Below are 12,617 nucleotides of genomic sequence, written 5' to 3'. Positions count from 1 at the left end.
ACCCACTCCTGTTCTTCCAATCATGGCCCAGGGCTGCAGTGTGAGGTGTGAGCTGAATCAAGTTCTCTGCAGGCAATAGGATCAGTTCTCCAGAATGGCTGGGCTGTATCACCCGAGGGGAAGAGGTGACGACAGGAGCAGGGGAGGAGATGAGCTGTCCCAGGCATCTCCTCGGGGATCCAGGCTGGGACATTGAGGACAGCACCTTGGAAACTCAAGCGGGGGCCTGGGTTTGTTCTGCCTGCGGGGCTGGGCTTGGGGAGTGATTCAAACCCATGTGTGGCTTTCCGTGGAAGGAGCGGGCCGTGTTCAGACTAGATGGCTTCGGCACTCCCGAGGCGAGGAGCGGGTGACGGCTCCAGGGAGGGCTGCTTGCTGTCTTCCTAGAAGGCGCAGCCCACAGGTGTTCCTGTCCAACTCGTCACCACAAACAGCTGCACCCCTGCCTTTGCACACCACCCCCCACCCTGGGGTCATCCTCCTGCCTTTCATTTTCACCAGCTACCAAGAAAAAAATATACCGTTCCCTCGATAACGGGCAGTGACACATAGGACTCCACATGCCTGGCACTGGGTTGAGCTCTCTTTAATTGTGGCCCCATTTAAACCTCACGTCATTCCCTCGAGGAGTTGTCACCTCTGTATTACAGGCGGGGAAACAGAAACCTGGAGAGCGTGAGGTCAAGGCAATGCACAGAGCAGGACTTGACCCTGGGTCTGTCTGATCTGAGTTCGGCTATCAGCCTCAATCATCAGCACCCGCATCCCACACCTGCCACTGTCACCCAAACTCTGGTTCCACAAGATCCCTGTGGTCCTCACAATTTATTGCAACCAAACACAGACACCATTCATTTACAGGACGTTGCATTTCCTCCGTGGCACCTCATGTCACTGGGAACTCAGCAGGTTCAGCGTGGTGCTCCAGGTCCACAGATGAGGACACCGAGACTCGGACAGGAACAGGGACTGTCCCGAGTCACGAAACTAGAAACACGGTGAGTCAAATGCGGAGTTAGGGCTCCTTCTCCGTCAATAAATAACTGAACAAAATAAATAAATAAAGCTTCCAAGGGACCTTCCCTGGAGTCCATTTCTGGGGAGAATTCGGTCGTAAGACCAAGAGGTTCTTGGTGGAGTGGCAGGAGTCACGGCTGGGTCCCCTGGGCCAGACGCTCTGCTTTCAGAACACCGCAGAGAAACGCAGGCCAGGAAAGGGCTCCGGAGGGCAGCCACAGGCCTGGTGATCCCCCAGCCTCTTTGCCTGGGGACTGTGAACCGTCATGGTCTGAAGACGGATTCCCAGGGCACTGTGGGAAGGCACGATGAAGGCGCTGCCCCTCGGTGGGCCCCCGTGACCTGCAGCTGTCCTGGCACATTGCTGGGCACTCCTGCTAGATAGGCTGGCCATGCCCTGAGATGGGAGCTGACTCTGGGCAGACAGGTTCCGGAGTCCACGTGCTCCCAGCCCAAGGTCTGGCAGGGTGGATCATGGCACCCAGGAAGCCAGCTTGGCTGACATCCAGCCCAAGGAGCCAGCCTTATTCCACACATGGGACAACAGAGGCCTTCCAAGGTCACACAGCTGAGTGCTGAGCACAGGGCCCCCTGCCCCATGGCCTGTACTCTGGGTCCGGAGCAGTACATTAGCAGCAAATGGGAGTGAAGGTCCCCGGGGCTGACTCCGGCTGCTCCCTAAGCCCAGCTCAGCACAAACCACCCCAGGGTCCCTGGCACGGGCAGCAGGTGCAGACAGTGAGTGTTCGGCCCTATGGGGGCCACCTGTGAGTGGACAGAGGGACCGGCTCTGAGCCAGCACCCTGTTCTCCAGGTGGCTCTGCCTGACGCAGTGAGCGACTGACTGATGTCTAGGACTTAGAGTCCTTAGAGTCTTCCAGGGGCGACCTCCTCGCCTGGGAGGCCAGCCAAAAGGGGAGTACCTCCACCAGACCTTCCCAGAGGCCAAACCCCTCCACTTTCTCCCCGTTTTTCCTATAAAATTGACCTCCACAATGAAGCCTGAAAGCTCCCATCCTCTCAGCGCCTGCCTTACGGCTGGCCCAGATACTTAGCTGGCCTACGTGGCACGTCAGGTGTGAGCTGACCACACACTGGCAGCCCCAACACAACCCCAGAAAACCTCGTGGCTCCCGTGGGCACAGAATGAGAATTGCAAGCGGGGAGGTCTCTGCTGCCCTTCTCGGCAGTGCCCCACTTGGCAGTCAGGCAGTGGCCCCGTATACCTGGTGCTGGGGCAGCCCTGCCCCCTCCTGCCCTACAGGGCCCGGCTAGCCTGGGCAGGCTTGCTGCGAAGTGCACAGACCGGCTTCGCCGAACCCTGGGACTCCTCCTCCGGGTGCAGGCTGGGGAGCAGGCAGGACTGGGATCCAAAGTAGCCCTTTCTCCTGGGTCATTCATTTGAATGCAGGCTGGAGATGAGTGGCAGGGTGACCAGATCGGAGTCAAAGCTGCCCAGGAGACTGCCTGCGGCTGCGGCACAGTCCAGAGGGGCACGATCGGGGGTGCAGCTCCAGTCAGGTATTTCCAGGTCACCGTAGCTGGTCAAGGCCGACAGTGGCCATTCCTCTGCTGGCTGCTTCCACTGTGCAGCCGGGGCCTCCGAGGGAGCCAGGGTGGTTCCTGCAGGATCCTGTCTCAAATAACCCTTGGCCAGGACTGGTAGAGGCCAGCCTGCCTCAGCATCCAGGCAGGTCCTGAACTCAGGGTCAAGGGCATTTGGAGTCAAGGGGGATTCTTCTTCCAGGCAGCCTGCTTTGGTTGCCTTCTCCTCCGTGCATCTGGTCTGCTTCAGGTAGCCCTGAAATGCCATCATGGCTGGGTCTTCCTCCTCAGGCCCCTCAGGCCCTAGGGCACTGATGTGGCCCAAGGCTGAGCCACCCTGTGTGTCCCCAGGCTGCCCCTCAGAATTCCGGACTAGGCCAATGCCACTGTCATCTTGTCCCTGGCTGGCACTGTGCTCTGGCTGTTCCCAAGTGGGCTGTGTGCCAGGGCTCAGGCTGGGCTCTCGCAAGCAGATTCCACTGTCGGTGCTGTTACTGCTCCCATGGCTGTCCTGCAGCTCCGAGGGCTCCCCCTTTTCCAGAGGCCCGTGTTCCTGGGGCTGGGCCGCCGCGAGCAGAAATGGGGGCTCTTCAGTCTGCAGGGACGGCTTGGCACTGCCAAAGCCACTGTCGGTGCTGCTGTGCAGCCACGAGTTTCTCAGCTCTGGGGCCACCTTCAGGAAGGCCTCCGCGTCCAGGGGGTGGATGGTGTCTTGGGTGCCGGGACAGGGGAGCTGGCTGGCCAGGCTGAAGGGGCTGGGCTTCGGGAAGACCTGGGGAACAAGGGAGCGGAGTGAGTGAGGGGGGGTCATCTGCACAGGCGCTTTGGTACCAAGCTTTTCCTCCTAAAGCCATGGCCAGATAGGCCTGGGTGGGACACTGGGTGAGAAGCTGGCAGTCTGGGAGCCGGCGGAGGAGAGCGGGCAGAGCGGGGGCCTGTGGCAATGCTGACAGCTCTCAGGGATTCCCAAAACCCACAGCGAGCCTGACCTGCCTAGAAGCGGGTTTCCGATTTTTTTGAATTCTGATGCAAAGAAGAAGTAAGCGTTGCAAAATAACCTGTGTATACAACACACAACTGTCAGTTCTGTTCTGTTCTATTCCATCTCGTCCTACCCATTTCATACTGCAAACTCTGGATGTCAGACACCAAATTAGTTTCCCCAGAATGGAACCAGCAGCTGGGGACCTGCTCCCCATTCGTTGCTGAGCGCCCCAGAGAGGTCAGTGGACCCCTTTTCCCTTCACTCTTCCAGCCACACCAGTGCCAGAACACTCCACCCCCAGGCCGTCCCAGGGCCTTTGCTCTGCTCCTGCTTCTGCCTGGGATGCTCTCCTCTCGGCACTCACGGTGCAGGTCTCAGCTGTCGCCGCCCAGAGAGCCCGTCCCGACCAGCCTGGCCAAGCCGTGCTCCGGGAACTCGCGGGGCATTGCCCTGCTAACTTCTTCCTGGCGCTCAGTCCCTAGCACTGTTTCCTAGGTTTGCTTTCTGCCTCCCTCTATACACATCCTCAGCTACTCTCCGGCAGAACCCCAGCTCCGTGAGAGCAGGAACTGTCCGGGCTTGTTCCCCGCTTGGCACACAGCAGGCCCCTGTGAGGGTTGCTGACTGACTGACTGACCCACCCTTGTGTGTGCATCCTCATTTCCTCCATCCATGACGACTCAGCACACCTGTCATTGGCTGAATCCCCATTACTGTCACACCACTTGCTGTTCAGGGACCTGTGCTCTGGAGCCAGACCTCACAGGTTCGAACCCCAGCTCTGCCTCCCTCCAGCTTCATCACCCTGGCCAAATTACTCTCCCCCCTCTCTGTGCTTCATCTGTAAGATGGAAATAACGAAAGTACCGGCCTCCTTACATCACACTTAATGTGCACAAAGTGCTTGGAACACAGTGTGGCACACAGAGGGGGGCTCAATATCCACACGCTCAACTGAACTTTACCCCTTCACAATTCTACAGGGAATTTTATTATCTCTGTTTCAAAGAACACAGAGAAGTTACATGGCTTGCCCAATGTCACACAGCAGCAAAGAACCAACCTATCATGTGTACCCAAGTGTCCTGCAGTCCCCTGGCTGTGCAGTCACGCTGACCCTGAAGGAGGAGAGTGACCCACGCTCGTGGCAGACTACTGTGTGTGCCCGCTCCGTGCTGCAGTCCATCGGGGACTTTGAGCGGCGGACACAGGGAACTGGGCAGCGTTTGTCCCGAGGACGGAAAACCCTCACGGATAGCTCAGTTCTGCAAGCCGAGGGTCCAGAAGGCACAGAAAACCAGCGGCGGCTCTGCTGCCTCGCAGCGTTTGCCATCGCAGTCTCCTTCCCCGCTTCGCACCCGGTGAAGTTTTCCCATCACCTGTGACCAAGCCCTGGGCGGCCGGGGCCGTCCGTCAGCTTCTTGCCCAGCATTCTGCACGCGGCAGGTGCTCGGCCACTGCACCTCCACGCACCTCATTCTTTTTAGATACTGCTCCTGCTCACCGACTGGGACTCTCCCCCACTTTGGGGTTACCACCACCCCTCAGCACCAGGCCCTGCATCACCTGGGATCTCCCAGGAGCACACAGACAGGGCGTCCAGACACAGGGAGGGCTGTATAGCTCCCGAGTCTGTAAGGGCTTGTGTCCTCTGTTTCCTCAGCTTCCTACCCCGGAATCTGGAGCTGGGAACACCACCCCTCCCGGCCTGGACGAGGACCCTAACTAGGCCAGGTGGTCCCAGCCTCTTCCGGCCCCACACTTCCTGGAGTTCTTACTCAGGTAACTCCAGAGGCTTCGCCCCATTCCTTGTTCTTCCTAGAAGCTCTAGGCTCCTCTGGAGTCCCCCTTCTGGTTCTAAGCTTCCTGGGGGCCCCTGGCACCCTGCTTGGGCTGGGTCTTCTCCAGCGGAACCCCTGGAATCCCACAGCGGCACTACTTGTGGGGCGGAGGTGGGCGACCTTGGTGGTGGCCTGACCTGCAGGCCAGAGCCCGGCTGCAGTCCTGGGAAGTGCTGCTCAGCCCTCGCCTGCTGAGCTTGGAGCCCCCGTCAGCACCCTGCACCGAGACACCCCGGGCCGGCAGGGGGTCTTGCCCCGCCTCCCCTAGGCTCTGACAGCAGCCCTTGGTTCTTCCTGTTGGTGGAACACTCCTCCCCACTGGGAGTGGGAAAACAGGCTCCATTGCAAGCTCTCCGTGCCTCAGTATCCCCACTGGGAGCACGAGAGTAATCACCCTGCCTGTCTCAGGGGAACTCATGCCCAGGGGCTGGTCTGTGGCCGGTTATCAGCGAGCGAGAACAAAAGGGCCCCCGGAAGGGCATGCAGCCACCGAGGTGGGTGACTACCAGCATGTGTGCTGTCTGGGCTCTGAGGAGGCAGTGTGCCCAGGCCTGTGCTTGATGCTGACTTCTGGCCTCTGAAGATGACTGCTGCTAGTGTCAGGGCCGAGCGTGGCGGAGAGGGAAGTGGGTCCCCAGCTCCCTGGACACTCACCAGAACAGTGGGCAGCTTCCCCCGGCGCCGCACATACAGCTGGAGGGCCAGGCAGTAGGCCAGGGCTCCGCAGAGCAGCAGGACGAAGACAAAGCAGATGCTGAGGTTGGTCACGGTGAAATCTGCTGGCCCAGAGAGATACGTTTGTGACCCCGCACCGTGGACACGGAAGGATAATCCCCAGGGACTCCTCGGCCACTCTTGGTGAGTGGCCCTGGGCTACCTCCACAGGCAACCTCCGGGCCACAGCACTGGGTCCTGGAAATCCCTGCCTGGCCTTCCCACCCCTGTCCCGGAGGGCTCCCTTCTTTGACACCGACTCTGCACCCAACGCTCACGGCAGCAAACAGAGCGAGGCGGCAGGATGAGACAGCAGGCAGGCTCAGAGGTTCTGGGGGCAGCCAGCTTCACCACTTCCTAGCTGTGGGGCTGTGCAGAAATTACTTAACCTCTCTGAGCCTCCACTGGTCCATCTATACAATGGGGAAAAGGAGAGCAGCGGCCTCTGATGATGCCATAAAGCACCCAGCATTTCTCATGTGCCATGCTCCCTGGTGCCACCCGGCCCTGGCAGCAGCCCCGGAGCCAGGAGCAGCCCAGCCTGTTTTTACAGGTTAGGGTCCCAGGGCTAGGAGAGGTGGCGTCATTCACCCAGGGTCCTAGAGCTGAGAAGCAGTAAAGCTGAGATCTGAACAAAACCATTGCTCCCGCGACACACGAATGTATAATCGGCTTTGCCGCCTGACACGGCAGGCACCCATTCTGCAGTGGGATTGAAACAGCAGCGAGCTATCCAGGTCCTTCACAAACCTAAACTTACTGTAGATCTAGAAAGGGTCACTTTGTCTTTGCCCACATTGGACGGGCACTCCCAGTTGGTGTGCATCCCGGGGCACCGACACACGCTGGCTGGAATCTAGCTATGGCTTCCTCTGTGGATTCTATCTGCCCAGCCAGACTGCAGGCGCCTGGTGGGCAGGACCTCCGTGCTATACATCCCGCCTCTGAGAGGCGGGAGGAGTGTGCTGACTTCAGCAGCTATGGCAAGGAGGCGGCTCTGCTCTGCTTCCTCTGGGAGGCAGGGAGGTTAAGGGGAAGCCCTCATGCCCCCAGCTCTGAGAAAGACCAGCACAGCACTGTAACAAACAGGAACTAGCCCAGCTGGTAGAGGGTGACTGGGGCGGGGGTGGGGCTGCCCTGGGAAGCACAGCTGTGTTCAAGTGGAAGGAATTGGGCGGGGGGGGGGAGGCTGGTTCTGCCACTGTGTCTCCTGCGGGACACCCACAAGCTGCTTATCCAAGCCTCAGTTTCCCTATCTCTGAAATGGGGACAGCAGGATCTCTCACATAGGTTGCAAGAGAGTGGATGGCTGCAGTGGGGCGGCGTGGGGGGTTGTGAGGGTCAGTGCCCAGCACCCACAGTGCTGAACAGATCCTTCTCAGACAGCACGGGTCCTTGCTCGTCTCCCTTCCCACCCTGAGGCCGGTGGCCCCCTGACTCACATTGCTTGCTGAGGACGATGCATTCCTCCTTGGACCACACCCCCTTGTTCATGCGGGAGGCCACGGACGGCTTCACTTTGAAGCAGAACGTCCCCACCTCTCCGGAGACCAGGAAGCTGAAGTTCTCCTGTTTGACCTTCTTGTTGGTGAACTGAAATACCAATAACGGCCATGAACACCACCCCCAAGCTCAGCTCCCAGGGCGGGCGGGGAGGGGAGGGACCCTCTGGAGCTGACCCCCTAGAGCCTCCTTGCTCCCAAGATAACAACATGGGACCCCCAGTGCAGCGCAGTGAATTACCAGTGCAGACTTGGCACTGACAGAGCGAAGGGAGCGCTCTAGAAGCCGAGGCTCTGCCCAGAAGGGGCTGGGTTCAATTGGGCAGAGCAGGGCCAGTACCCTTTGCAGACTGCAGGTATCCCCCGGAAGAGAGGCCACACAGCCTCTTGCAGCTTCATTTCTCGGCTATAAAATGAGTCAGATATTCCCGCAGAAGCAATGGCTGCGGAGAGTCTCACGTGGTGCGCGATGCCCAGCAGGCAGGGCCTCTCCCACCATCCCAGGGAGCTCCACAGGTCGGGCGCTGAGGTCACTTCAACTCCCTCCTCTGCCTGGACCACCTGTCCCGGGGACCCCTCTGCTCTGCCAGCAAAGTCAGCACACCCCCGGGACAAACTTATACCGTGTAGTTTCCCGGCTCCTTGCGGATCGCAATCTCATACTCCCGGAAGCATTCAAAGACCTTTTCGTAAGTGTCGCCTGCAGGGGCCACCGGGGGCCTGGGCGGCTGGATCTTCCCCAGGATGAAGCTGCCATGCATTTCAAGGTTCACGCTGCCAACTGTCAGAGTCACTGCAGGGCAGAGGGGCAGTGGCAACGTCAGAGCCTGGGGAGCCCACCCTGGCTCTGCCTATGGGTAGAGCTGCACCCTCCCCCCCAAAAACCTAGGCCATGCATCCTTCACCCAGCAGAACAAAGGACTTCCTGGGAAGCAGGTTAAAGACACAGCTACCCTAGGCCCACTGAAGACCCTCAAGGAAGCTGCAGGTCTCAGGCTGGGCCTGGGACTGTGCATTTTAAAAGCACTCCCTAGGAGGTGTGGCTGCACTGGGCTGAGCACTGGCCCAGGAGCAGGCATGTGGAAGCCAGTGACTTCCTGGGCCATGGGCCCTAACTCTGCAGAGCAAGCCCAGACACAACATGCTCTACCCACACTGGCCGAATGCTCCAGTCCCTTCATGCGGGGGGCTCGTCCTCTCTCTTTCCCTCTCCAGAGAGACAGAGCAGCTCCTTGCCACTACACACGGCTGACCCCTAGTAGCTCAGCCCTCAGGGGAGGGGGCACATGCTGCCCTGTGCCGAGAGCTTGTGGATCCACTTCCGGTCCCTGAACCCCAGGGGCTCACAGGCCTGGGGCCCTGGTGACTCAGCTGCAGCTGTGTTATCCCAGGACTTCTGTAGGATAATCAACTCCAGTTCCCTTTAAAACCTCAGACCCCGCGAGCTGTTTTCATCTAACTTTCCCTAAAGTCCTGATGCAGCCCCAGGCTGGCCGTGAGCCTGGCTGACAACGGGGCGCTATGGGAGCACAGAGCACAGCTCTAAAGCAGAGTTTCTGGCTGGAAAGGGCCCCACGGGCTGTGTTCTAGTCCGGGGCGGAAAAGCACCGTCATCCTTGGTAAAGCGCGTTTCGGTCTTGGTCCAGAGGGAGTGCCGGCCACCATCCACCGTCCGGACTCTGGCCCAGTAGCCGCTGCAGTTGTACAGGTCCAGGGTCACCAAGGTGACATCACAGGAGGGCACCAGGCTCAGGTTGCAGTTGGGGACGGACTTCCAGGGCCCCTGTCCATACCTGGGGAGACACCAGGGTAGGCACTGGGAGAGAAACTTGTGCGCAGGCCTACCTCCTTGAAGACGGGATCAAGGCACCAGGGAGAGAGAGCTCTCACGGTGGCAGAGACTGGGTAGCCCATTGGGGGTGTCCTCTAGTCCAGGGCATCTAACTGCAGGGGTCTCCCTTGGTTCTGGGCCCCTGCACCCATGCTCTTGTGTTCTGGAAGACTTGTGGATGGAAAAATGGGTGGGTGGCTCAAGCCCCAGTTGCCTGGGGACGCTTTGGTACCTTGGCCCGCACAGCCTCATTCCTCCCTTCTCCCAACTGCGACGACTGCTGGTGGTGTTTTCTTGTTTTCTAACTACGCCATAGAGGCTCTTCAGCAAATGGAAAAGGCTGGAGGGCAAGGGTGATGCCCTGGTTCTCCCCCAGCTCCGGGTGCTCTGCATAGCACACAGCGGGACCCTAGCAGCGCTCAGTGTGTGTGTGCGGGGGGGGGGGGAGCAGATGTGTGTCACAGCCCCTCCCGCCTCCTCTCAACAACAAAGCAGCAGCACAAGCAGCACACCCTGTGCCAGGGCTCAAGGCAAGACCGGACCCCCCCCTCCCTGCCCCCCCCCACGCTTCCCCTTCCTTACTTCTGGATCTCCACTTCATAGTAGCTGCTGTGGGACTGATTTGGGGCAGGTGTCCAGTGGAGGATGTGGTGGAAAAATTCTGCTTCAAACCACACCGATGGAGGGCTGGGAAGATCTGTCCCTGGAGAGAAGAGCCTCAGTACCCGAGCCGGCACAGCCCCGGCTCCCCACCCCAGGGGAGGGGGACCCGGACAGGGTACCAGTTACTGAGTACCTCACGAGGGTGCTTTATATAAGATGAAATACCAAAAGTTCATGGAAAAAAAACGGAAGTAAAAGGCCAGTTCATTTTGGTGCATAACTTTTGTCTTCCATGCACAGATTTTTTCAAAATGCACAATTTCCTTATACTTTTTGAGGATCCCTCATAGGCACCCAAAATAAATTTATCTTTTGATTCTATTTGCTACAGGTGTTCTGGAGTTCCCTCAGATGTTTCTTGAATTACCAATGATAGCCCTAACGGTTGGCATTTATTACTGCAATTTTACTAAAGAAAAAATGGAGGGAGAGTCAGAGAGGTGAACCGGCTAGTTCAAGGTCAATGGGGCGAGCGAGGGGCAGAGGGGACTTGAATGCAGATGCATCTGACTGCAAAGTTGGGGCTGCATCCTCAGAGCCCTGCCCTGAAGCCGCAGTCAACCCCGGTGTGACACGGCAGGGGGCGACAGTGAGCTCTCAGATAAGCCAGTTCCTGGCTCTGCCCAATCCCAGGCCCTGCTCTGGCACCATCCCGAGGCCTGCCCTCCGTCCCACACCTGGCCCCCATCCTGGCCCCAGCACAAGGCCACCTCTGGAGTTCTCTGAGTCACGGAAACCCTGCCTGTGGCACCTGTCTGATTTCTTCAACGTTTCTTGGGCTCCCAAGCCTCACCCCCTAGCTTCTAGAAGGGCTGGTCCTGTAATCCAGGTGCCCAACTTCAGGGGAGGTGAGGACAGCCAGAAGGAATCGTCCTGGGTGAACATCCCCACAAAGAGCAGGCAGTAAGACGGTAACTACCCACGCCCGTGTCCACTCTCCCTCTCCTTTGACCCTGACACTCATCATTCAGGAGCCTCAAGCCAGCACTAGCCAGTGATTCGGCCTCGCTGAACCGATTCTCTCACTTCTAAGAATGCCCTGAACCCTCCCTAGTGGGGAGCGGGGGAGCCTTGCCATCAGGCAGAATGCAGGGTGCGCAAGGCAAGCGTAGCTGCCTCCCCTCTCCCCAGGGTCTCTCCATGTGGCCGCAGCTCTGCCCCTCCCCTGCCTTGTACTCGAAGGCTGTCGCCTCTCCACTCAGCTCTCTGGCTCTGAAAGCACACACGTCCCTGAGTCTGGGCCGTGACTGCCCAGCATTAGGCAGAAAGGGAACTTTGGGGTTTGTTCGCACGGCTCTCCATCACATGAATGGCCAACTACATGTTTTACTCTGTGTGTTGACGTCACCTAGAAGTGGTTTCGGTCCCTGCTCTTTGAGCCTCTGCACTTGGTCCTTCCACCTCCCTGCCTTTTCATTCTCTCTGGGGGACTGACCGTTCTCAGTTGCAGAAACCTCCCAGGACAGCGGCTGGGTTAGGAAGCTGACCTAACAGGTAGGAGCGTAGGAGGGAGGGAGACAGGTGGCAGTGGGAGTGAGTTAGGGCTAAAGACCATCAGACGGGGGTGATGGAGGAGAGATGGGAGGTGAGCAGAATGAGGCTGATGCGAGGACCAAGGGGAAGGAGACTACACAGGGGATCCAAATCATTACCTGGGCGACAAGCAGCCCCCACCACCTGAACCAGAGCAGGTAAAAAGCCAGAGCTACATTTAAGTTCGGGGAGAGGTGGCTGGATGATGAGTTTTGGCGGGGGGTAGGCGGGGAGGCTGCTGACCTTTCACCTACTTTTCAACCCGCGCCGACCCCCATCAGACCCTGGCTCTCCCGTTGCCACAGCAGGCAACCCCGAACCGGAGTCCTGCCAGAGCGAGGGAGCCCCAGCCGAGAACCAGGGAGGAATCAGGGGCCAGCGCGAAGCGGTTCTTCAACCGACACAGAACTTTTAACAGCGGGCTGGGGACGGTGGGAGCCGGAGCCTTACCGTGCGCGCCCGGACCTGGGCACAGGCTGAGAAGCACCGCCAGAGGCACTACCAGGCGCCGCAGCATCCTAGGTGAGCCGCATCGTCGGGGAGCCGGAGCCGAGCTGCGCGCCTGCAGCCGCTGCTCCGTGGACTGGGACTCACACCCAGCTCCCGCCCCGCGCGCGCCCGCGGGGCTGACGTCTGGGGGCGGGGCCTAGAGATGCCCCGCCCCGAGGGCGCCGCCTTGGAGCTCGCCTCCAGCCCGGCGCTGACCGTGGTGCGTCCTGGGCTCCCGGCTTGGGGCGCGGGCGCACGGGACGGAAGTGGGGTGCCCGACAGCTCTCTCCTCCCTGCTGGCTCTGGCCCCGGGCGCCAGCTTCCAGGGCCGCGGTGGGGAAGGGGCTTGAAGGCACTGAGTGCAGGGTGCAAGGACCAGTGTGTGTCTTGGAGGACCTTCGTGAAGGGCTATGAGCTAGAGCAGTGGCAGGGTAAGCGTTTCCCTGCCTGCAATCTTTTGGGAGCTTTCATAATGACCCTTAGCCTTTTGGGGGGTT

General features: G+C 59.5%; 1 protein-coding gene across 1 annotated transcript; it reads right to left on the bottom strand.

Annotated features, from left to right (window-relative positions):
- Positions 1 to 570: 570 nt before the first annotated feature.
- IL10RA (interleukin 10 receptor subunit alpha) lies at positions 571 to 12,234 on the bottom strand. Its single transcript, XM_051835980.2, has 7 exons — positions 12,082 to 12,234; positions 10,018 to 10,138; positions 9,213 to 9,397; positions 8,228 to 8,397; positions 7,545 to 7,695; positions 6,043 to 6,164; positions 571 to 3,334 (listed from the first exon to the last, which is right to left on the bottom strand). The coding sequence occupies exons 1-7, from the start codon at positions 12,146 to 12,148 to the stop codon at positions 2,411 to 2,413; spliced, it is 1,740 nt and encodes a 579-aa protein (XP_051691940.2). The 5' UTR covers positions 12,149 to 12,234; the 3' UTR covers positions 571 to 2,410.
- Between the last annotated feature and the right edge of the window lie 383 nt (positions 12,235 to 12,617).

Source organism: Oryctolagus cuniculus, chromosome 1, assembly GCF_964237555.1.
Source record: "Oryctolagus cuniculus chromosome 1, mOryCun1.1, whole genome shotgun sequence".
In the NCBI taxonomy this organism is placed as follows: domain Eukaryota; kingdom Metazoa; phylum Chordata; class Mammalia; order Lagomorpha; family Leporidae; genus Oryctolagus; species Oryctolagus cuniculus.
This window is presented reverse-complemented; position numbering and strand designations above follow the sequence as displayed.

What these genes read in the sequence shown, in the direction of transcription:
- IL10RA (XM_051835980.2), bottom strand. Translation starts at nt 12,148, where the DNA reads ATGCTGCGGCGCCTGGTAGTGCCTCTGGCGGTGCTTCTCAGCCTGTGC. An exon ending in TATGAAGTGGAGATCCAGAA is followed by an intron (nt 9,398 to 10,017) that starts GTAAGGAAGGGG and finishes GTGTCTCCCCAG; the next exon opens with GTATGGACAGGGGCCCTGGA. An exon ending in CATCGTCCTCAGCAAGCAAT is followed by an intron (nt 6,165 to 7,544) that starts GTGAGTCAGGGG and finishes CTGGGCCAGCAG; the next exon opens with ATTTCACCGTGACCAACCTC.